Source organism: Myripristis murdjan, chromosome 17 (genome assembly GCF_902150065.1).
Source record: "Myripristis murdjan chromosome 17, fMyrMur1.1, whole genome shotgun sequence".
In the NCBI taxonomy this organism is placed as follows: domain Eukaryota; kingdom Metazoa; phylum Chordata; class Actinopteri; order Holocentriformes; family Holocentridae; genus Myripristis; species Myripristis murdjan.
Genome location: NC_043996.1, coordinates 16,724,663 through 16,750,471, shown reverse-complemented (window position 1 = coordinate 16,750,471; position 25,809 = coordinate 16,724,663). Strand labels below are relative to the sequence as shown.

Below are 25,809 nucleotides of genomic sequence, written 5' to 3'. Positions count from 1 at the left end.
CTGAAGGTGATTGCTCGTGAGGGCCAACCAGTGAGTTTCCTTTGTCGAGCGGAGGGAGAACCTGCACCTGCTATCGTCTGGATCTCCCCACAGCGCCGGCGGATCACATCTAAGAGTGCAGGCCGCATCACTGTCCTCCCTAGTGGCACCCTGGAGATCCGCTATGCCCAGCTTACTGACAGCGGAACATATATCTGCATTGCGAGTAACGCTGGGGGCAATGACACCTACTTTGCCACACTGACAGTCCGTGGCCAGCCTCTGGACGCCGCCTCAGCCTTTTTTCTCAACCGCTCACTGTACAACAGCGAGTTCTTCAACGACACAAATCTGAACAGCACACGAGTTTTCCTCAAGTTCACATTGGACCTGACCACCATCTTGGTCTCCACAGCAATGGGTTGCATCACCTTCCTGGGGGTGGTCCTCTTCTGTTTCCTGCTGTTGTTCGTGTGGAGCCGGGGACGCGGCCAACGCAAGAACAACTTCACAGTGGAGTACTCTTTCCGGAAATCAGAACCCGTCACTGGAGGCTCCTCGGGAGGGGCCAGGAAGTTCAACATGAAGATGATATGAAACAACGCAGCCAGGGGTCCCTCGGGGGAGGCATGAGCACGTCCTAAAAACGTGTTTGACATACACAAGCACACACAGCTGTTGACTCGCAAAGATATACAAAAGAATAAAATAAAGCATTGTTCATTCCTGTATTCCAATTGGGTGAACACTTGAAAGCCAACTTGATTTGGATTGATTTGTGGCTGAAAACAAAACGACCCTGATTTCTCTGCCTCTCAGTGCTTTTATTCAGCTTGTGGTAAAAATGCATTTGAATGATAATGATAAGTCACTACAATATTGATCATTTTGAAAGAGCTACTATCTTGTCATGCTTGCTTGATAAGTATAATTATAAGATATAAGTTTATAAATCGGCATGATTATTGAGCTGTGGCATTGTGGGTAGTCCTTTCTCTCTCCATTACAATAATGAGAAAATGAAAAACAATGTCCTGCTTCTTTCAAGTTGCCCTTTATTGCATTATTAACAGTCAGGGATTTTAAAAGAAATGTGATACAGAGAGAAATGACTACCTCACAGTTACAGCATTTGTAGCTTTGCTTTGCTATGAATCTTTGCAAAAGCATGTAAAATTGCAGTTGAGAGTTAAGTTGTTAACCTATACGTTCATATCACTGAATAAAAAGAAACAGTTTGGTAAGACAGTTTGGATATGTTTTCTGTAGTACATCTGCTGGCCAGTTTTATCTATACAGACCACAGCTGAATCATGAGGAGGGTTGTGTAGGGTCAAAGACTTCATAAAGCTTCAACCAAAACATTACCATATAAGATCTGTTTTGATAACGAAAGCCTCTACAGCCAGTGGCATATGATCTGGTTACATAACATCTAATAGAGAAGTAACTGATTTGGATGAATCACATGAATGATAAACATTGGAAAAACAACAACGAATTTGGCCTTTTATTCTTTGGGAGAGTTTGCAACAAGGTAAGCTGTGTGAGTTTGGGACGAGTGCACTGGCCGAGAGCTGCCATGGCTGCCCGTGGCCCAGAGGGTTTGGTTAGGAAGTCAAGCCTACCGGACACGGGCTGCCACGGTAACCCTAGCAACCAACACAAGAGAGGGCAAGGGGGCCGGATTGGCGGCTGGAGGAGGGCTGTTGGGTAAGGAGAGGTCACCTTGACATCCTCCTTCCTCGGCCCTCCACCACTAACCCCTCTCATCCACCTGCCTCTGGTGATTGCACAAGAGGGTCAGCCTGCCGGCTGCTACCCCCGTCCCCACCCTCTGCTGTGTTGGCGAACACCTGACCTTCACAGGGCTGCCAGGGGGGAGCAGCCTGGAGAGTCGGGACATACTCAGAGGCACACAGAGAATACACCATAAGAAGTACAGGGGTGTTCACGTAAACACACACACACACACATTCACACTCCTCCATTGAAGATATATGCTCAGTACCCACTCACCCTTATAGGACACAAATGCAGTAACCAGTCCTGCAAAAATGCATAGTGACACACTCATTCTGCAACATGCACAGCACCTTTTCTCAGGAAAAAGGGATATAGCAAGCCTACAAGTGTGATCATACATACAAACAAACACTGTTTACATTATAACATTCCAGCAATACTGTATGTAGAACAATAAAGCCAAACTCGTCGACACTTGTCCAAGAGACAAGAAATGTAAATTTTTGATTGATGAAACAAAGCCATAGTATTAGTACTTAATCCTTTTTTATAGCAGTAGTTGCATGATTTAGTAGTATAATAATTATTGCCACTGCCATATTACAAGCTGTCATGATGATCACAAAACCATCTGCTATAGTTGGGCTTGCCCAAAGTTGCAGCCCCACACATACACACAAAAACACACACACACGCACAAAGAGGTATTACCACTTCTAGGTTATTTACAATGTGAGTTACAGCAATAAACATCATGGTTACACAGAGAAAGACACATGACTACATTAGACACCACAACACATGTAAAAGTGACTCTTCTCCCTCTGTCTCTGAGGCGGTCAGTGTGCGAATGTCTCTGCCCCCCTAGCCCAGTGCATCCCCCCCCCTCACCCCACCCCCTCGCCCCCACTGGGTCCTCCTTTGGGAGGGGTCCCTGGCTGGAGACCACGGATTCAAATGTAAATGAAGTCGTGTTAACCCTACCCACGCCATGTGCATCGTATAGTGGAAAGTACTGTGGTTAAAAAAAAAAAAAAATAACAGTGTTCTGTTGCTGCTTGGTTGTCTTCTGTTTTTGTTTTTGTTTTTTTTGTTTTTTTATTTCCTCAGCTGATGTTCTTGGTGACCTTTGGCTGTTAACCGTTAAAAGTTCCTCGTTGTCTATGTGGGACTGTTCTGCTCTCAACACCTGATAAAGTTCCCGTACACTGTGTGTGTGTGTGTGTGTGTGTGTGTGTGTGTGTGTGTGTGTGTGTGTGTGTGTGCGCGCTCGTGTGCGTGTGCATCAGCTTAAACCAGGCTGAGCAATGGCTTGACCAGGACATGAGCCATAATCAAAAGCACACTTACCACACTGTGCCAAAGACCTGCACACTGGTTTGGATTAATATGCACCAGGTAAGAGAAAATTTCAAACTCTCAAAAACTTTGCAAAAGAAGTCTGCAAATCTCTCTCCTGCTTCTTATGTGAAGATGAATCTGTGTGAAGATGAATCGCTGAACGGATGTTAAAGATTAATAAGGCTGAATGAGAATAGATGAATACTTTGGCCTGGTTTTTAACACAGTCTTTTACAATCACAGCAGCCATTTCGGCTGCCAGAGCTCACGGTGTTGAGAGCAGGACGTTGCCCTCATGGATGTTTCCTCTTCCTGAGCCGATCCTTTTGTTCTTCCATTCCCTCGTACTTTTTCAGTGGAATCTAGGCTTAGAAGACAGTGAGAATGTTTGTAGTGACTGTTGATGGTGTTATTGTGTAAACATCAATCACAAATGTGAGCGTAGATGAGGGTGTGTTTCATTTTTATTATCTTCTTCTCCCCCGTCCCCCTTCCTTTCCCTTCATCCCCCGCCCTGCCTCGCTTTACTTTTCCTGTCCTCTGCACACCTCCGATCCTTGTTGTCCCTGTTTCACAGTATTAGGGTGGAATATGGTTGTGTGGTAGTAGACACGTGTTCTGTGTGGTAGGTGAATCAGTGTTGTCGTGTTTTGCTTCGTTGCTCCTTGTGATGCCATCAACCATGGAGCAAAGATCGGAACAACTTAGAAAAAAAAAAAAGAAAGGGGTGACCCAGGTTCCCTAAAAACATTGGTTCCTATCCCATGTCCCTCCCATTCCTGAATACCGTTTTTGGGACTTTCCATTCTGCACAGTGCACTCTGGGATCTTTCTCTGGATGTGAAAACCAATGGACTGTATGTATTTTTCCTGCTGGTATCTTCACACTTTTCCTTACAAATGTAGAAAGGGAGGAGGGGTGCTGCAATACCATGACAATGAGTCTGATCTTTAAAAGAGAAAAAAAAAAATGAAACACACCATAACTCGCCCTATTTTATACCTTGAATCATTTTGAAACAAAGAAGCAGTACATTCACTGGAAAATGACATTGCCATGCTGGTCAGCGTTGGAAATAAGCACTTGCATCCATTCAACCCCTACAAGTCCTTGAGAGTTAGAGAATCTCAGTTTTCTTCAAACAAAGAGCTCTTTGTAGTTGCTAAGGTAAGATCTATCCAGTCCCTTCCAGCTCAACTCCCAGCCTACTTTTTCTTCCAGTGGTAGATTATGAAAGATTTTATGTGTACGTTAAACAATTTACTTTGTATACTTTATGGCATTAAATGGGTTGCCAAACAATCCATAGGCAGCTCTCCTCCACGAGGTGCCAAAACCCACAGCTTTGAAGCTATGGCAGTTGCCGCTGTATAGCTGATAGGCGCTGGAAGCTTGCAGATATCAATGGAGCTGCGTTTGATTCATCTCATCTTTACGTGAGTCTTGAGGAAAAGTAGGCTGAGCGATCCCCCTGCTCCCTCCTCCAGCTCGCCCTTGCCTGGGGTTGGTGTATCGTAGTCTAGACGTCCCATTTACAACAGTAGCAACCTCACTATTAGGATACCTTCCAGTGGGGGAACTCTTCAAAGACACAGCCCAAAATAAGTCAAACCCCAGACACCGATAATCACAGCATCATTACCAGTTCTGTCTGAATTATTCATATTTGGATGTGTAACATTGTTTCCATTCCATTTCACAATTAAAGAAGGCACAGGGGCTTTGCCCTTGGTAGTGATGCTGTTAATTTCCCCCCATCTGTTCACAACTGGAAACATCAAAGGAATCCCGGTTTTCTGTGTTGTCTCATCCAAGCCATGGAAGGGAAGACAGATAATTCAAGCTCACCTTTCAGCTTTCAGCTGGTCTCCAGTCATTTTCACTCCATATTAGCCCTAAATGAATCCATCTCTAACTCCAGATCCTACAGCTGCTACTTTGATTTGATTAGATTAGATTTGATTTGAATTATCAGAGTTGAGAGGGGCAGTAATGGGATATCGGAGTAGTGAGCAAGGCTAATTGGTGATTACTTGGCTTATTAGCCCTATTGCCATAATAGAGCGCTTAGAGGAGATTGCCATACAAATGCTGGAGGGTAACATCATTCTACCATCTTTATATCCATCATATATAAACACATCAGATCAGCAACATTGTGCATGTTAGTTTTCAAAAACAAACAAATTTCTCTTGGATAGAGCCGTGCTCATGCAAATTCAACAAACTGTTCAGGCATGATACTGCATATTTGAACATTGCAGAGGACATTTTTAAAGCATCTTTGAGAGGCAATGTGCTTGATCCTAACCTTGACCAGATGATTGCAAAAGCCCTCCCTGTCCTTTCTATGTGGTAACACTGAGCCCCAGTGGTCAAAGTGAGTAATAACAGCAACAGATGACACCATTAGTATTCTGCTACATCACTCGCCCTAATACAGCACTGTATCTTGTGGGAAAATAAAACAACAGCTATAGGCCTCATAAGCTCATACACTAAAGAAAGTAAATTGACTGTTAGGACCATAAGTCAGTGGTTCACTGATTTTCTTATAGCCATAGCATGACCTCTATTCAGCTCTGTGGTGTCTGGGATGTTGTTTCCTCTCAGGCACCTGTGACGGAAGTGGAGTTATCAGGACAGGCGTCCATCTGATATAAAGCAACAGTACTGACTCCATTTGCTGGGACTCAGTTTGTAGATGTTTGACGACATTACTAACACTTTCTGATGCCCCATAAGTTTCACTACTAATGTAATACAATACAATAACAAATCATACTAATATACAATGCCATCATTCTGTGTACATGACGTGATGAATGCCAATTGGCAAATGATCAGTTGTACTCTACAGAAGAAAAAAAAAAGTTTTTCTTTCTTGTGGTCTTAGCAGGTTTAATCTATGCATGCCTTTTGTATACAGTAATTGGTCTTGCCAAACTCTCACCTACATTTGTGTGGAGAGCGATGGGTGTCATTGTTGCTGGCCATGGGACTGGTTGAAACAACCTGCTGTAAAGCTCGGCTGTACTAGAGCAAGTGAGACCGTTTAAAATGTTTTTAACGTGGTATCAGTGGAGCCAGGGGTGAATAATGACTCGCACCTTGTACTCACTTTTTAATTATGAGTTTAATGTCCAAGAGAGTTTACATCTTGCATAAGAACCCTTTGTCTTTCTTGGGATGATTGTAGTTTTACACATATCTATTCATGCACAGAGGAGCTGTTTGGATGTGTAAGCTGTAGATATAGTGATTGATATTCCAAGCAGGATGGTGGGACTGATCAATGCTGTATGGGGATAGGATTATTAATGGCATAGTTCCATTGATCTATCTTGAACCTTGTCACTCCCAGAATCCCTCTGGAGTGGGAGGAGGGGCACAAGAGCACTCAGACCTGGTTGGCACTCATTCCTAGGTTTCCACTTTACCGTTAATAATGCCGGGATCATTTCCTTTGAAACGAGATGGTGCCACATTTCCCCCTTTTCCAGGTCTGAGCTGATGTTTGCACTCTTTCACCTCTCTCACTCTTTTAGAGGATGTTGTCGTGGGAAGGTCTGTATTTGTTGGAGCCTGAGAATGGAAAATATTGGAAAAATATCAAGTTTATATGTGAGATATGAATGGGGTAAAATTCACTTAGGAAAACAACCACTTATCCTCTCTCTCTCTCTCACTCACTCTCTCTCTCTCTCTCTCTCTCTCTCTCTCTCTCTCTCCCTCACTCGCTCTCTCTTCATCCTCTTCTCTCTCTCTTTCTCTCTTTCCTTGGCACCAACCTCGTTAAACATTTCAGAACATTCCTTTTTTTTTTTTTTTTTTTAGTTTTTGCACTAATGCAAGATTGTTCCATTTTGACACAACCATTATTGACCCCTGAAACCTAGGAATGGGTGCTGAGCGCTCCAATTAAATGCAGACTTGATATAACGACAATCCGTTTTGGTAGAGTGTCAGTTTTTATAGCCACTGTCCCCTTGAATGGTGTCAAATGATCAAGCATTTAAAGTGTATGACCGGCTCATTAAACAGAATGTCTGAGTCTCGTACTATCTCCTTGCACAAATATATTGGTACACCTGAACTATAGCATTTTTATTTCCCAACGTAACACTTAGATCCTTGGTCGTGGAGAACAGGTTTGTACATATTAGATATATTAGCCATATCATGTCATCAGATCTGTAGACCTCCTTGCCATGTCTGACAGAGAAAAATGACTGTTGAACTGTAAATAATGTAGTTATAGTAATATAGGATATAACTACTGCTTCTTCTCTCCAGGGATCACCCATGTTTTGCTCAGTCCCATGGCTGCTTGGTCTCAAATTGAAGGATAGATTAATAATGTAATGTAAAACATATGGGTTCTTTCTTTTTTATTATGATTTCTATGTATGTTTTATATACTGTCTGTCTTGTAAAGGAACTCCTTTTTCGTCATAAAAGCATGATGTTAATCTGTCAGCGGCGTCCTCTCTTCTCCTCACTCGCTCTTGTCATTTGACATCCAAAGATTGTCTTTGTTTGTGTAAGGTTGGGACACACCCATGCAACACACACCCGCACGGGCCTACTGTACACACACACACACACACACACACACACACACACACACACACACTCACTCACATGCATACACGCCCAGAGCAGACAAATACAGTTTTATTTTATGCCACCAGATGGCAATAGAGTACCACAGTGAGAAATCACACCAGCAGGCAGGAAAAGAAAAACCCATTACTCCAACATCAGTGAAAAGCAAGGATAGGCGGTCATCCAATTGCTTGTTTCTTTATTTGTTTAGTCAAAACACACAAGTTACCCATACTGGTATTTCATTTGGTGTATTCTTTGTTCCAGTTATTACTCGATTCTCCCCTCCACAGGGTATCAGCAGACTAACATGACTGACAGACTCACTATATTACCGGGGGATGAAGACAGAAGAATGGCTCTCTGGACGACAGTTGTGTGTGTGTGTGTGTGTGTGTGTTGAAGTGGGTGTTTGGTGTGAGTTTGTGTGCTTGCGTGTGTGTGTGTGTGTGTGTGTATGCGCTGAGTGCATATGTGTGCAGGCATTTGATAAACATCTTCGATTAAATGTCCACTTAACAAGTCAGAGCCCCCCTCGGAGGAGCGAGGGAGGGTTCTGCGTGCCTTGACCTCTACCATAAAGGTCATTCTGTAGAGGTTGAAGGTGAAAGGGGGGTGGGGAGATGGTGTGGGGGTCACCACACACACACACACACACACACACACACACACACACACACACACACACACACACAGAGGGCACTGTGTGAGCCATCCTTCCTCTTACCCTCAAATCTCCTCTCCTGTTCAGTCAGTTTCTCTGCCCTTCTCCATCGTTCTCTTGTTTTTTTTTTTGTTTTTTTTTTGCTCTCCCTCCTGTTTCTGTTTTCTTTTTTTCTCTCTTTTTTGTCTCCGCTCTATTTGAAATTGATTGTCTTCTACCATCACAAAGACACTTGGTTCTGATTGATTGATTGGGAAGAGGGAAGAGGGAGAGAACATACACTGGGGCTTCCAGACCTCTGAGATCAGTCTGAAGGAAAGCAAATGACGCCATTTCAATGCGCTGGAAGAAAAAAGTATTTCAGCTGCCTGGCTGTTTGTTTCAAGGTTGTTTTGTTTTTTTTGTTTTTTTTTTCTTTTTCTTTTTCTTTTTCTTTTTTGGCCAGCTCTTATTATTCTGTTAACTGCAATAAGCAGACAAACATCCAGGCAATGAATTCAGCACAAGATTAAATACAGATGTGCTGAAATACAAGAATGAACAAAATAAACACACAAACACACACTCGCACGCTCGCACCAATGTGGTGAAACAAAGGGTAAACAGTAATACAGACAGGGAAGTGTGGAGGCTGTCCGTATTTTCCATTTCCACACAACAGGAAGGGGTTACAACAGTGTGTAAGAGATGTAGGTAAGCTGAAAGACCTTACACATACCAATACACATATTTTATACAAACACACAAACAGCACAAAAAACACAGAGCAAAAATAATAATAATAATAATAAAAAAGATTACTTGGAAACCAAAACCCAGTAGTTATTTTCCTGTTTCTCTCCCTCTCCTCCACCTATAGAGGTACAGTTCATCCTGCAGTTTCTATACAGCTATATAGTATCCATGCATAAAAGAATCGCTCATCCCACCCCTAGAGACAGAGGTGCTTTGGTTGGTTCTTTGTTTTTTTTTTAATGTGGGAATTATTTTAACACACACAGAAGACAATCTTCAAACACAAAATAAGCCAAAAAGCGATGCAAAACAGAACTTAATGTGTCCTTGATGTGTCATTCTTAGCTTCATCTCTTTTCAAAGTCCTAAATAATTCCCCCAATTACTACGTCTTACTTCATTTTCACCCCATAATCCTTCACTTTGCCTCTCTCCTGTCCTGTCTTAATTATGTTTTGTTCTTTCCTACAAGCCCATCCTCCTGCACCAAAGACCGTCTTTAGTCCCCGTTTCTCATTATCTCCTGTTTTTGCTTAGATCTCGGACTTTCCCTTATGCACACAAAGGACAACGTGCAAAACTACAAAACAATAAATTTATCAACTCAAACGATGTCAAACCATAAGACGGCTTACACTTCACACGCTCCTTAAAGAAAAACAGAAAAAGAACAATCATTTTGCTGTGACTCAATGTCACTTTCATTGCTAAACATTATCATTATTGTTTCACTACATAACCTTTACAATAAAGATTTGAGGTATATCAAGATGAATTGTCTACACATGCCTGCCTGGTTGTAATGCTACGCTGGACAGAGGGACCAGTGAAGAGGGTTTGGATGGGCGAGGTCACTGGCGGGCTTCATGTCTCCTGCAGGGTGACAGGGTAATCACTGATTCGTCATTGGTTGGCTATTTCACTCGTAGGTTTAGATGCCAGCCAATGTGGAAATGGGATTAGAGGGCATTGTAAACAGTCAGATACAGGCACACACACCTACACTCGCATTACAAATTACACAAAAATATCTCTGGCAGGAGTGTGTGTGCATGTGTGTATCACAGAAAGATCAAAATGACGTGTCTGACAATTTAGTCTGCATGTAAAAAATAACAAAATGGTAGCGGTAAACAATCATTTTTATCGTTGTATAAAACAAAGTGCTCTTTTGATTAAAATGAAAGTGGCTTTTACGGTCATGAACACCGCTCCAGTGTTGCCCCCCTTCCACCCAGTGTGTGCCCCCCTTCACTTTAAACACTGTTTCAGTGTGTGTGTGTGTGTGTGTGTGTGTGTGTGTGCGTGTGTGTGTGTGTGTATGTGTGTGTGTGTGTGTGTGTGTGTGTGTGTGTGTGCGTGCATGCATGCGTGCATATGTGTGTGTGTGTGTGTGTGTGTGTGTGTGTGTGTGTGTGTGTGTATGTTTGTGTGTGTGTGTGTGTGTGTATATGTGTTCTCAGAGCAGTCCAACCCCTGGTTGAAGGAAAAAGGCACTCAACTCTCTCCACATAGCAAACACCTCCCTGTGTTTGCTGTGCAGCACGACTGCTCTGTGACAGCATGTGCACACAAAGACCAGAGTGCATGTATCTGTCAGTGAAATCTATGTGCTTGTGTGTGCATGTCCATGTGCATGTACTTGTGTGTGTGTGCGCGTGTGTGTGTGTGTGTGTGTGTGTGTGTGTGTGTGTGTGTGTGTGTGTGTGTGTGTGTGTGTGTGTGTCCCAAGTCCAGTGTGAACATGACAGGCTGAAGTATCTTTGGTATCGGTGGCTGTGTCACAGTCCACTCTTATTCTGTGAGGTAGCCACACACACAATGCCTTCCATCACTAACACTTTGTCTCTTTCACAACTCTGCTTTGGGTTTGAATGTAACACTTTGAACTTCAAACATCTTCCCTAAAAACCTATAGTTTTTTTTTGTTGTTGTTTTTGTTTTGTTTTTTGTTTTTTTTACCCCTGGACCCTGGAAGTTTAGCTATATCCAAAATGACACCCTCCAAATAGGAATCCATTATAGTGCACAACTTATGAGCAGAAACCAATGGAGGAATGTCACCCGGATTAGTCCTTACAGTTGTTTGGGCCTCTGATGCCTTCCTTCTGTACCCTTCTTGCTCCTGCCTGCATCTCCTCTCTAATATGATTATCTCCCGCTAGAAGATGCTACACAACAAGTGGCTTTGCCCAAAAAAAGAAAGAGAAAAAAAAATCAACAACAAAGAAAGAAAGAAAGAAAAATGAGGTGGTTTCCATGGTAACCAAAATTATCATCATTGCACACGCCCACGCAATGCCCCTCCCCTTGTTCGAGCTCTCTCAGCAGAGGAATGCAGTGACAGTCCAGTTCAAAAGGGTCAAAGTTCAGGGATCAAAGAAGAGGTCCTTTGCATCCAGTCAGACCAGCTAAGACAGTCCATCTACTTCATCATCATCATCGTCATCATCACACAGGTATTCACAAAATATGCACAGTCCATTGCTTGTGGTATCCCATTCTCACCTGTGCATAGGATCAGTCTATGACAATGTTGATTCTTTTTATTTTGTTTTTCTTTTTTTGTTTTTGAAGTCTTTAAGTTTTTTTTTTTTTTACATTTTTGTCAACAAGGTGCTTCTTTACATATAGTTTCAGCACAACATAGCACAATAGTCACGAGAGAGAAACCATGTGTCTATGGTACTATTATTACCCGCATCAATATTAAAGAGGGGGGAAAAAAGTAAGACAGGACATGGGAAGCGAGGGAATAGATAAATAGAGAATAGATAGATAAATAGAGAGAGAGAAGGAAAGAGAGAGATGAAATCAAAGGGGGCTATTTACAGTTAATTTTCATTGTGTTTCATTGATCATATCAATAAAGTTGTGTTTTTCTGAGGTATGGAATAGCCAGCGTGCCCATAGTGCTAGCAGTCTAAAAGGTTGTTATGACACAGGCCAGACACAGGGGCGTCCCGGTGACGGAGCAAGCTGCATCTGTTCTCTCTGATTATCATAAAGAGGCAAACATCATTGGCACTCAGTATCGCTATATTGTGACATTTGACCTCTGTGTTTGGCCACTAGAACAGAGCACCCCCTCCCTCCCCCCACCGGGACACAAGGCTCTTATGTGGAGCGTGTCATCCCAGTTTGATTGTTCCTCTTTTTGTAACCTGAAGATAACCTCTCAAGTGGCTACACTGTCTATGGCCATAGCCATACAAAAGAGATGGAGTCTCAATAAATTATTATTCAAATAAATACTAAAGGGTCTGTGGATTATCATCTTGTGTCAGTTCGTCTCCTTCCCAAATCAGCTTGTTGGTGTGTGCAGGGCTGCGCCAATGCTTAGCTGTGTAGAATATCAGCACGATGTATCTCTGCGATCATTTGAAATGTAGACTTCCCCTGAGGAGAACAGAGGGCACTGTGCGCTGTTTTGTTGTGGGCCTACTGGAGAAGTGAGCTGCAACTACACACCGGCATGACGACATGTTCAGATGTTATCTTACCGGACAGCAGGTGGCACTGTTGCTCTGCCATGTAACGTGCCAGATCACTGCAGAGGAATTGCAACCCCGGAGCACAGCGTGTGTACATACGCTCATGCACACGCACAGGACACATACATGCAGTGATGCAGAGCCGGGAGCTTTGCGCTATAGACACAAACTGAGATGTGTGTTGGTGTGAAGGTGAAAGAAGGCGCCGAGCAGAGAGCGCCGGTGTGTGTGCTACCGAAATGGGGAGGAGAGGACATTACCGTTGGTCAGTTGTGAGATCTTTGCCCAGGGCGCTCGTACCATGCAGTCAAGTCTGCTGTCTGATTTGTGGGTGATTTGTAAAGACCAACGTGTGGGTGTTCAAGGTTTCCTGTCTAAAAGCTATTGGTTCTCTGTCACGGGTGTTTCTTTGGTGTATTCATCCTGACAACTGGCAAACCAGCAGTTTCCTAAAGCAAAAATCCCCTTTCATTTTTTTTTTTCCAAAAGGCTTAGCCTTAAAATAATTCAGTTTATTTACTTGTCTGTTCTGTTCAACGCAAGCCCACAGTACAGATTCTTTAGATGGAATTCTTTGGCTTTTTGGTGGATTTACTAAGACCAACGGGTAGGTGTTTGTGGGCACCTTTATTTTAAAGCTATTGGATCTTTGGTTTTAAGAGCCACAACTTGAAACACAAAGTCGGGCCCTAAGAGTAACATTCTAATTAAAGAAAGCACGTGGAGCATTGAGAGCATCTGATTCACCTGCACGGGTCAGCAGTCATTGAGACTTTGAGCAGATGAATCAGATGGCCGGTCTGGAGCAAAATGGCTACACACCCTGTAGCTCTGTAGGATCTGGGTTGAGATCAGATTGTCCCCCTCCCTTCCCTCCTCCATGCATCCGTCCGACCATCCATCCCCTCAGCGTCAGGCCTTGGAGAAAGTGGTCGCAGAGGAGGTACCGGGCTGAATCGGCGAGGCATTGGCGTTGTTGTTGTTGTTGCTGTTTCCGTGAGGCGTGTGCACGTGGCTGTGGGCGTGCACGCCATGACCGTGCTCGTCAGAGGCCCAGCGGTCTTGGCAGCGGCGGCGTGAGTTCATGAAGAAGTTGGAGACGGTGGAAAGCTCCAGGCCCAGCTGCTGGGAGATGGTGAGCTGCATCTCCTTGGAGGGGCGGCGGTTCTCTCTGAAGATGGCTACCAGGGTGCGCCGCTGCAGGTCGGTGAAGACCAGTCGCTGCTTCTTTGGCAGCTGGTTCCGCTCTCGACCCTGGTCCTGCTCCTTGCGTTTACATGCTGTAGAGAGGCAGGGGCGGAGGGAAACAGGGGGAGGGCAGAGGACAGATACAGAGAAAAATGGTTCATAATCATACCGAAATGTGGCTTTGTGATTTTACAGAATACAAAATGCAAGAAGGCGAGAAAAAAATATGCAGGCCATATAGAGGCACGATGCAGGCTGACTAAATGCCCTGAATCCCCAACAGGTGACAAAAAGGGATATGCAAGACAACACAAGAGTGGAAATTAAAATAGCAATCGGGCAAATCAGAGTGCAAAAGCATAAATCTTTAAAAAATATATATTGTGTATGCACATGTGTACATAGTGTATTTTTTCAAGTGAAGGTTTCCTGTGTGTGTGTGTGTGTGTGTGTGTGTGTGTGTGTGTGTGTGTGTGTGTGTGTGTGTGTGTGTGTGCGTGCGTGCGTGTGTGTGTATGTGTGTGTGTGTGTGTGTGTGTGTGTGCTGCGCGCGCGCCTGTGGGTGTTTGTCTTGGTAGCAACAGAGTTCAAATCAATTGCATGTGTTTGGTTCAACTCATATTGTCCCGTGCATTATATGGGGATAAGAAATTTACAGATGAAATGGACAAATTAAAATGTTGCGTGTCCGTGAAAGAGGTTTCGTGCAATTAAAAGCAAGGAAGAGGCGAAAGGAGGGAGGGAAAGCAGTAGGTCAGTGGGATCCACAAGGGGGAGTACATTGAGGAGTGAAAAAAATAAATGCTGTTATGGAAATCAAGATCCTGATAAGCCAGTTGGCTAAAGTAAGAATTTCCAGATTTCCGATCAATGCATTGTATTTTCTAAAAGTGTCCGTCTGAATGACACCTATAGTCTGAGACCATGGTTCTCAAAGTGGCGCACGGAGCTCTCTGAGAGTTTGTTCCTAGGGGGTTCCTCAGCTCAGGGAGAGATAGTTTATTATTCAGTTCGTTATTATAGTTATTGAATTCGCTAATAGTTAGTGGCCCATATGTGAGAATGACGATTTTAAAAATAGATTTCACGCTCTCCACTGCTGTTTCTCCAGCTACAATCCTGACGCGGTCTAATTCTTCTTTAATTCATATCTAATGACAAAAAAGTCTCCAAACGGGTTGGTGGAATAAAATCTTATAAAATTAGGTTTGCGGTCTGATGCGCATTTGCTTCGCACAGCGCGCTCTCCTTGTAATAAAAAAGTTGAGGAAAGCTCGGCCTAAACTGGAGGACCGTGATGTGAAATGCTAAAAAAGAAACGGGCTACAGGCTCGGATTTAAGAGCGGTCCAGTCTACCGTGCCTGGATGCACCGTTGGTAGACTGTGGGCTCTTGTTGTGGAGACTGGAGGGAGTCTGTTCTGTTCTGCTGCCCTAAAAAGCTGCAATGATCGATTTTCCGCGGTTTTCTCCCGAACACGTGGTCCAGTAATCAGGGCTCCCTTCCCCACCCGATCGATCCTCATCGATCCGTGAGACCGAGGTGTGTGTGTGTGTGTGTGTGTGTGTGTGTGTGTGTGTGTGTGTGTGTGTGTGTGTGTGTGTGTCGATGTGCTTGCAGTCGTGCGCGTCCGTGCATCTGGCGCGCGCTTCCACTTACAGTGGGGGAGTATTGCATGGGAGCGCGCCTGTGACAGACAACTGGAGAAGAAATTGTTTATCTGTGGAAGAACAAAAGAGATGTGGCAGAGGAGAGTGGCAGTTCTTCAGTCTGAGAGCTCAGAGCCAGTACAAACCAATGTCTCTTATAACATATCACTGAGCACTTAAAAAATACCTGTGTGTGTGTGTGTGTGTGTGTGTGAGAGAGAGAGAGAGAGAGAGAGAGAGAGAGAGAGAGAGAGAGAGAGAGAGAGAGAGAGAGAGAGAGCAAGCACACATGGGCATGTTGTTGTTGGGTGAAGAAATAAGGCCAGGGAAAACATCTAGCCAGTCCCAGTGTTGCAGAGCAACATTGTGGGAGTATGTTTGTGTATGTTTGAGGTGAGAAGGAGGTAAGGAGGAAAAGAGGAGAGGAGGGAAGGAGGGAGGAGGGAGGTAACAAGGCTGGCTGCAGTGTGGAGGTGTATGCAAATGATTGATGACTTTACAGCAGGTTTAGACAACAGCAGTAAACAGATTTGACTGTGAGAAGGAGATCAATATGAATGCGCGTGTATGCACATGTGTGTGTGTGTGTGTGTGTGTGTGTGTGTGTGAGTGTGAGCATGTGTGTGGGTGCATGCATGCATGTTTGTGTGTGTGTGTGTGTGTGTGTGTGTCCACTGTTAATGTTGTTTTGTTGCTGCAAGCAAAGCATAATTACAAGATATTTTCCCCTAAGCAAAATAACTAGTCATGTTAACTGTGCTGCTCTGCTTTGTCCCTAACTTGCCAGCAGAACCTCACCACTGCTCTTCCTTGGCTAAAGATAGATCAGTCCATCCCCTCTAGACTTCTTCAACTCTTTGCCTCTTGTTGTTGTTCTCAATTGTTTTAATTTGCCCTCAGATTGATAGTCCCCATATTGATTGATCCGCACTTCAGAACCATTTCATGGAACGTTTATTCAATTGGTTCAGGCCCAGCCATGCCAGGATCTCCTCCCGGCTCTCTAAGTGCTGTCTCGAACCAAACTCAATACTCCCTAATGTAATGACTGAATGCTAGTGCTAATATAGTGATAATTTAATATGTAATGCCTGTTTTCGAACAACTTGTGCTACCGGCCATTTTACAATGCCAACACCACTCTGCTTCTCCTGCATCAGCACAAATACAACGCTTCAGCTCGGAGGCAATCCGCTTGTGTTGGGAACAAAAGCAGCCACCATCTCCTAACCAAGTGAGCCACCGGAGGAGTTAGTACGAGGCCTGGGCCTGGTCAATACATATTGCAGATAATCAATAGGTCCATTCCAAATGAGACTCCTTTGGCCTCGTGAAAATTCCCTGCCACAGCCATGAATAGGACCACAGGGAAAGAAAAGAGGGAGCTGCCCATTAAACCGACCTCTTGAGACGAGAACCAAACCGTTATAGGCTATCTTTAGTTGCCTCATTACCAAATGGGCTTTTCTAAAGAGACAAGCAAGTGAGGCTTGGGAGTCTCAAGTGGCGCTTTGTCATTTCATCTCTTTCATATGTCCTCATGTCAACCATGCTAAAGGTATCAGGCAACTGCCACTTTGCTTAATCTTGACCTCTTGTTGATCTAAAGATTAACTTGCTAGCTGTATAGAATGTTAAATTGCACTTGTGCCTCCTTTAAGATAGCCCTCCTGTTTTTCCTGAGTGGCTGTTATCGCCTGCAGCCACTTTTCCCTTTCCTGTGACTGACCACCATTCCCACGTTTCCACTGTGCACGTACACATGAAGATGAGAAGGGCAGCAGGTGGTTGGTAGATTTAAACTCTTTCACTTTCCTGTGTCAACCTACATGTGTTTGGCTGATAAGAATCTAGGGCTTAGCATGATATGTGATTTGGAGCCTGGCAGCCTATTCTGGACAAACAGAAAAAAAAACTCAGTTGGACAAGCGTTGGAGAAGTGTTCATTTTCATTTCCACTATCATTATTAGCAGCCAGTGACTGATTTAAATTAACTGATAGTGTTTAATGCAGTGTGCTGCATTTACACAGGATTAGGGGTTGAATATTACTGAGCAGGGCAGGATTTTGTTTGAAGACACTCTGCCTCACATGTGTGAAAACACGGCACATGGAGCGGGTAACATGAGATCCTCAGATACCAGCTGGATGTCCTCAAGGTATGTTAGTAAGATTAAACAGAGATGAAAGCCAATAAGTGGATGTGAGCTGCATGTAAAGATCTGTCGTCAATATCCAGTAGATGTGGTGGTAAATAAAAAGGTGGGTAAAATATGACTTGAACCAATGGACATCATGAACAAAAATCAATTATAGTTGCAGGAAGAGCATTAATTTGTGTGGTTTTTGCCTGTAAAAAAGACCCTAAGCTAACAAAACTGTCATTAATTTGATGCTACTTACTGTGATATAAACTATGACTTTGTGATTTGCATCAATTCTATTAAATTCTGTTATTATCTTCCTCTGCATTCCTGTCTATATGGAAATAATTTTGCCTACTACACCCCCCCCATGCCTTTGCACGTGTTTGTGTGTATGCATGCATATGTCCATGTTTGTGTGTGTGTGTGTGTGTGTGTGTGTGTGTGTGTGTGTGTGTGTGTGTGTGTGTGTGTGTGTGTGTGCGTGTGCGTGCGTGCGTGCTCTGCAGGTACAGATGGGGTATGAGGGGCAGACGGTGAACTAACCGCACCGTGCTGCTGCTAGTGGACGCCTGGACGGACGGACGAGATCGGGCTTTGTGTGCGGTGGTGAGACGGGCCCTCTCCCGCCCTGGACGGACTACTGCAGGCGAGAAACAGTTTTTGTCAATCACTCTCTGTCACACCTCTCAGATGTACGGTTATTGATTATATTGATCATATTATAGGCCTATTCATTGCTGTGAAGTAAAACGCCCGAGTTCCCCCACAAGCAGCAGCGACGCGTTGGTTAACCGTCCCTGCATTGTACAATAAGCTGCTATAATTGATTGGTAATTGATTATTTGAAGCCTTAGTTTATTTGTCAACGTAAAGCCCGTGTTCTCCTGTTGAGACAAGTAATCGACAGTTTAAAGCTTATCACACATCGGCTTACAAGTTGTAACCCATGCAGCTCACAATCCCGTGCTCTATCTGCTTTGCTTTGCAGTATTTTTTTATTATTATTATTATTATTGTTATTATTTTTTGCTTTTAGTTTTTAAATTTGACTGTATTTTTAGCTATTTATTTATTTTTGTTTCCAAATCCAAAGCTCTTTACTCTAACAGGACTCCGGACTGAAAGGTCAATTTAATTCCACAGAGCCTGGGCTTCTCTTCAAGTTTTGTTGCTGATTTGTTCAGACGCCTCGACCTATAAAATATGTCGGGAAACAGCATAAAATAAGCTGCCCGATGCAAACGAAGCTAAAAATGAGCCATGGAGGTAAAAGTTGAAGTGAAAAGTGTTTATAGTACAGTTCAGGAATATTTCATCAACGCATTAAATATAATAACACTGATAATTGGCTCTACACACACATATATAGATACTGATATAGATATAGATATAGATATATAGATATATATAGATATATATATATAGATATATATACAATACAGATTTTGGAGAACGAATGAGTTGCTATTTTAGTAGGACCTCAGAGTGTCTCTAATAATTTAATTAAAAATTAAAATTTTCAACTTAGGCTGTTTCTTGTAAAACTGAATATAGTGGCAACGTTAATGAGAATTTGATAAGATGCAGAACAATGTCGGTCTGTAATAGACAAAACTTGAATTATGTGGCCTGTAACAGATCTTAATCAAATGCTACCGATGTGTTTTTAAGGATTATTCATATTGTGTGGAATTTATAGCCCGTAAGGAGAATTGGGGAAGTACGCTTTAATATATGAAAAAAAAGCTTAATTTGCCTTAGTTTAATTCAGAATTTATTATAAGCTTTCCTCTTGAAACCTATTTTAACTAACAAATAAAGATAAATTTGTATAACTAGAATTATAGAATTTAGTATGTAAAATATGCTTTGGAAACACACACACACACACACACACACACACACACACACACACACACACACACACACACACACATACACACACACACATACATACACCCACCCACACACACACACACACACACACACACACACACACACACACACACACACAGATGGTGTTACGACACTGAAGCGAATTAAGTGTAATTTAAAGCTTTTTTTTTTTTTTTTTAGCGTTGGTAACTTCAAACTTTATAATTTTAAAGTCGGCGGCTCGAGCCTCGGAGGATCAGCGGGAACTGTCCGTTCAGCACCAGGAGGCTTTTTCTCAAACTGGCATAAGGCGCTTTTATGAGAGTTTATCAAAACAATGCGGGACTATATGTACAAAATGAGGTTTTTCAGTTTAGAAATAAATCAAATAAATGGCATTATGGTCTCCCTGTATCAGCATGCTTATGGTATGATTATTATTTGTTGCATCATGAGTCATCAGTACATCTAAATATGCTCAGGAGCAGGAAAATTCGAGCACTTTAACTATTTTGATGATTCTGATGTTTGGGGCACCCAGCCTCATGATAGACATCCCTGTTCAAACTATCACACACACACCGGCCCTGCAATCTGTACAAAATACATAATTTCCTCTGTTTTTTCCTTTTCCCTCTCATTGTTTTCAGTAGAGAAGTTGAATTAAAATGATCTCATAGTTAATTCAATAAAATGAGGGCTTGATGACTATGTGTTTTAAAAAATGTCATTTCACCCACTATATGTTTTAAAAGATTTTTGCATAAGGCACATGAGTTATATCTGTCTGGTTGCCCTATAGCTTTCCTATGCAAGTCACAATACATGGGGGCTCTTCTCTCAATCATACTGAGTGTCAAAATATTCTATACCAGTGTGCCAGTAATGGCTATGCAATATTTGTCCTGCTGGCACAGAGAGAGAGATGACCAGAGAGCAGAAATGAAATAAGGGTGGAAGGCAAAAGATCTGCTTTGCTGATGCTGGTTCAGAGCCAGAAGTGGAAGGGGGGAGGATGGGAGGCAGCAAGGAAGGGAGGGAGAGAGAATGAGAGAGCCGAAGAGAGCAGAAGAGAGGAAATCAATACCGATTCAGAGCGAGTCAGATAAGCCTGAACAATGTATAGTGCAGACACACTCTATAACCCAGTCACACACACACACACACACACATGTGCATGTGGGCACATGCATACACATGCACACACACACAAACATCCACACGCACACATGTAAGCACACACGCACTCAGTGAAATGTGCTTGCATGCCTCCATAAAGACGCATTACAAACCCCATAAAGCATAGCAACCTTTAAAATCAAATGACATCACAACCTTGGATCGCTTTGAGGATTTGCTGACATGAGCAGAAAGTGCTCATTACTACAGCTCCATAGGCATCTGGATGCTCTGATGCTCTTTGTCTACAGCAGGACAATCCTTATTATATGATCCTGTAATTTTTGTGTGCTGAATATCACACCAATCTCATGTGAAATACTGCAATCCCTTTGATACAAATCCTGGAATGAGAATAACAGGGCTGCTTTTGTATCCTAAAAAAACATGTTGTGATATGAGTTCCCAGCCCTGTACTATATACACAATAAATCCTTGTGAGTCCATGTCAGAACTAGAGTTATTGATGTTTTGCTGGTGTTTGGGGGTGTAAACAACATTCTTCAAAACCACACTTACACGCTCAAGAGTGCGTGTTTCGGCTGTGAAACTGGTGTGTGGTCCTCAACTGTTAACCACAGATTTGACTTTGCTTACCCAGAAGATGCTGTTACAAGAGCTAACACCACCACTCTCGGTCTCTCTCTCTCTTCCCTCTCTCCTCCGTCTCCCTTATACTTATCAATTATTAAGGTTGGTATTGATCCTTTCACTACCCTGCCTCTATCTGCCTGTTCACACAAAGCCCAAACCTGCCAGCCCTCCCTCAATCAATGGCATCTACCTGCTCTTCCAGCTCTTTTTCTACATCTCAGTTTTGTTTACTCTCTTTTTCACTTAGTTGGGGCCCACGGAAGTTTTGTACATTACTGTTTTGCCCATTTGGATTCCTCAGAAAAAGAAAAGAGAAATAACAGATTGATATTAATCTTTCATGGGATGAGCAAGTCTGATGGGCACTAAAAAGACAGGTCTGGTGAGAGAGCAGGGAGGCAGGCCAGAGAATGGAAAATGACTGTGTGCTGTGTATCATTTGACTTCATGAAGCAGCTTTCCCTCAACTCCCCCACCCCGTCCCTCTCCCCCTTGTCCTGCAGTCGATGTTTTTTCGTGACTCAAATCTCCTGAAGCCAAACAACCTGCCTGCTTGTTGCCATGCTTACCAGAGGATGATTAGTGATATTATTGTGATATGCTGCAGAGAAGGAGAGAGGGAGAGGGAGAGAAAGAGAGAAGGAGAGCACTGGGGAGAGGGAGAGAAGGGGGTTGGGAAGGGGAAACGGCCTTATTGATCTCCTATGTGCAAAGCCAGGCAAACACTGAAAGGACAGAGCTACACTATTAATGACACTCACAGCCACAGCTACTAATCCTCATCTATGTGTCTATCTGTCTGCAGGTCCATCTGTTTGTCCATCTATCTATCTATCTATCTATCTATCTATCTACCTGGCTAACCCATTTGAAGTTATTGTATAGTGAATGTGTTGAATCTCATGTTGTTTTTCGCCACAACTATCTTAAAGACTATGATGAATTACTTTATACACTTGAAAACCAGGAGACCAAAGGACTAATTCTGAGGCTTTTCTATAATTTTAGATAGCGATTGTAGTTTCATAGATCTATCCAGTGACCTGTTATTATTTCCAAAATATAAACTCATACTGGCCCATTATATTATCCCATTTAATTTTGGTCCCTGTTACCAATCCTCATCCCAGTTGTAATCAGCGGGCTACCTGCCACTTCATCAAAACAGTTCCCATGAAGCTTAGCATGTCTCCAAAATTTTCCCTTAAATATTTCAGTTCTAAGGGTCCAGTAGACCCCCAGTAAATATAATCAAATTTTCAAATGTTTTATCTGCCCTGAGTGCAGAAACTAAGTCATAATAAAATCCATGTTCACATTTAACTCATGTGGTTTGTTTGGAAAAACTACGGCAGCATATTGAAGAAAAGGCGCCGGGCCTGCGTAAAAAGCGCGCACCCATAATGAATTTGAGCGTTCATACCTGTCTATGGTCTAAATTTAGAGCTTTTACTACAGTGTACTAAATGAAAAGCCGGAGAGACCGTGCGGTTATTGCGTCTTTCAGCTCCAATACAAGTATTGATCCGTGTGCCACATTTAAAAGGGAGAGTGGGAACTGGCGTATTGATCAGGCAGCCAGGGGTCACCCTTCCTCTCCCGCGCAACTAGTTGGCCTAGTAGCCCCACGTCTGTCTGTTTATAGTTGGACGGAGAGGGTGTGGGGGGAGGCGATAGAGAATGCAAGGCTTTATAGGTTTATCGTGAATCCATGACGATTTGCTGTGTGTCAATCAGAAGAAACAGACCTGCAAATCTAGTTTACAACACTCCGCGTAAAAGCAAATCTTCAGATCCAAAGCAGCATATCTCCTTTTTTTTCTAAAAGTCCATACTACCTATAATTAGACTCGTTAATTCCATATACACAAACAACGTTTGTTTCAGTTGGTGGTTCGGAAATGTCTTTAGATTACTATTAATTTTAAGCGAGGAAGCCACATGTGCCTGTGCGCGCATTTCAGCCAGTTGAGCTGTCCTTGGTGCTGAATCTTTTACTGTAACCGTATCGCTACACTTCTCTCTCTCTCGCTCTCTCTCTCTTTTTTAATGCTGATTGTTCAAATTTCGTATTCATCACGGTGTACGATGACCAGGCTATTACCCTTGGGACTTTAACTGCTTGATCGAAAAATATTGGTCCAGATTTGGAAAAAAAAATAAATAATGAGAGGACCGTATCTTACCGGCCAGCCGAAGAGCAGACATCCGCTGAAACTCTGGCTCCTGGAGCCACTTCCACATCCTTCTGAAGGTCTCACGGCCGGACTTGAGCTTACTCCAGGGCTTTGGGTTCCGCAGCAGGTCTGAGAGGGTTCCCTGGGACCGGCACAAGATCCTCTGGGCGAATATGGCCTGGGGAATAGAGTACCGCTTTAACTCGGCTGTTATCCTCTGAGCCACTTCCTTTGTGTTGATTTCCTCGGCCTGGATACCGGATCCTGCTGCTCCCTGGCTGGCTCCGGGGCCGTGCCTCTCCCGGTCCCCTAGCATCACCGCGCCATTAGCCTGGGAATGGAGGTGACTGTGTGGGTGGTGGTGCATGCCGTTGAGGTTGGAAATCATGCCGTGGCCATGCCCGCCTAAACTCCTTGCCAGGTGCTCCTGGTCGCTCCGGGACAGCATAGAAGCATGGGATTCAAACCCCGACACCGGAGAGAGCATCTTGGCGTCGGTGGAGAGGTGAGCACTCGGACCGTAGGCTGAGAGCGGCTGCTGGGAGTTGTGCAAAGAGCCCAGCCCGTTGGACAGCGGGGAGAGCGAGCCGTGTCCCATCCCGGACACGGACATCTCTTTTGGATAGTGACTGTACAGATTCCCCATGGAGGCGAGCCCCCGGTGGTCATCCCGCATGAGCGTGAAGCTGCCGCTGACATTGCCGGCGGAAAGTCGCTGATGGGCGGCAGGGTGGTGATGGGAGTGGGGGTGAGGGTGGTGGAACTTATCCGAGACTGTGGATATCGGAGGTAGATGCTGCAGGGGGGTCAGAGTGGTGTAAGTGTTGCTGAGGCTCATCCCTGTCTCGCACATGCTGATGGACGAGTGCAGGTGGCCGGACAGCGCGGGCGGGTCTGTCCGGTAGTCCCCAGCTGAGCCCTCCAGGATCGAAGCCATGCTGGAGACCATGGCTGACCGCGCGCTGGGACCGTGCGAGACTAGATTCCGGTGCGTGGAGCTGGGGGACGGCGACGGGCGCGCGTGCGGAGAGCTCATGAGGTCTCCCGCCTGCGAGTGCGAGGAGACGCTGTGAAGGTTCCCAAGATTCTCCATGGTGAGCTCCATAGCTGAAAGGATATATGTTCCCCTGTCCCACCCTCCCCACCCTCTCCCCCTGTCTGTCTCCCTCTCTCCTGTCTCTCACTCTCACACAGGGACGCTCTCTCTCTCTCTCTCTTACTCCCTAGCCCTCCTGGAGCGATAATATTACCAAACGTTTTGAACGCCAATCCATTGATTAAAATTCTCCAATCAATCCAGAATGGGTTAGATAGTTGTTCCAAGGTAGGTAAAACCGCCCGTCTCCACGTCGTCGTGCAGCGCTTTATGCATTCATGTGGATGGGAGCTCTTCAGGGCTATATCTCATCTCTGGTCCAACAGCGCTTCCACTAAGAGCAGGCTGAGCCGCGTGTCAGAGAGCCGTGAGCGCGCCTCTGTGTATTTAAAATGTGGGGCGGGTACGAGCAGAGTTTTCAGAATATTCCTCCTCGCTGTGGGAAGGAAAACGTCTTCCGCGATAACGAAGCGTACCACACTGGAAATTTCGCTCTGAGTGATAAATGATTCTATTCTGTTCCATTATTTGAGTTTTGAGAAGCCGCAAAAAGATGACGTTTATGGGCGCGAGAGCGTGTGCGCACGCGTTTGAATGTGTTTGTATTTGCATGTGTTTGTCAGTGTGTGTACGCGGACTATGCACCTATCATGTAAACATGTGTGTGTTTGAGACAGGTGGCTTACTAACGAAGAATATGAGTCAGAGTCACTCAGCATCGTTCAATTCCCATTCTGCACACAAGAATACCTTACAGGGAAACTTTGTTTTCCCACGGACTGTATGGTTTTGCATTTATGCGCTTAGTGATAAACCTGATCGAAGTATTGACTGACAGAGATTAATGACGTGGCCTGAGCCGGTTAGGGGGTTGGGGGGTGAGGGAGGTCACAAAGTTAGGATCCCAGCGATGCACAGGCAGACGAATGAAAGGGCAGCCTGCTGGATGGTTTGGAGCGAAGTTCACAAAGTCCCGTGAAGTTCAATTTGGAGTTCATCTCACAAAGTAGGTGCCTCACCAAAACAATATTCTGCTAGTTAACTTTCCATACCGCACGCTGGAAAAAAAAAAAAAAAAAAAAAAAAAAAAAAAAAATCATAAATAAGTGAAACTGGATAGCAACCTTCCTCTGCCAAGTGGCTGTCGGTGTAAAGATAAAAATACTTAATTAATAATGATCAATTAAAGTTTAGCTTTAATAATTATGACAACACTGGGAATGTTATTTTAACTAAAAAAAAAAACAAAAAAAAAACTTTTATTTTAAATATTTATTGTTGACACATAAGGGAGTTGGGTTACTCCTGATTTTATGTGAAACTGAAAACTGAAAT

General features: G+C 43.8%; 2 protein-coding genes across 2 annotated transcripts in view; one reads left to right on the top strand and one right to left on the bottom strand.

The window, feature by feature from the left end:
• The window catches only part of lingo3b (leucine rich repeat and Ig domain containing 3b), a 30,233-nt gene extending 26,447 nt beyond the window's left edge, over positions 1-3,786 (top strand). The window contains exon 4 of the mRNA XM_030074422.1: positions 7-3,786. Within this exon, the coding sequence (XP_029930282.1) occupies positions 7-576 (570 nt within the window). The 3' untranslated portion in view covers positions 577-3,786. The remainder of the gene's footprint in view (positions 1-6) is intronic.
• A 9,694-nt stretch (positions 3,787-13,480) lies between these two features.
• On the bottom strand, positions 13,481-24,483 carry onecut3b (one cut homeobox 3b). The gene is made up of 2 exons (XM_030074424.1): positions 23,388-24,483; positions 13,481-13,848 (listed from the first exon to the last, which is right to left on the bottom strand). The coding sequence occupies exons 1-2, from the start codon at positions 24,481-24,483 to the stop codon at positions 13,481-13,483; spliced, it is 1,464 nt and encodes a 487-aa protein (XP_029930284.1).
• Between the last annotated feature and the right edge of the window lie 1,326 nt (positions 24,484-25,809).

What these genes read in the sequence shown, in the direction of transcription:
- onecut3b (XM_030074424.1), bottom strand. Translation starts at nt 24,483, where the DNA reads ATGGAGCTCACCATGGAGAATCTTGGGAACCTTCACAGCGTCTCCTCG. An exon ending in GTCTGCTCTTCGGCTGGCCG is followed by an intron (nt 13,849 to 23,387) that starts GTAAGATACGGT and finishes GCCTCTCTACAG; the next exon opens with CATGTAAACGCAAGGAGCAG.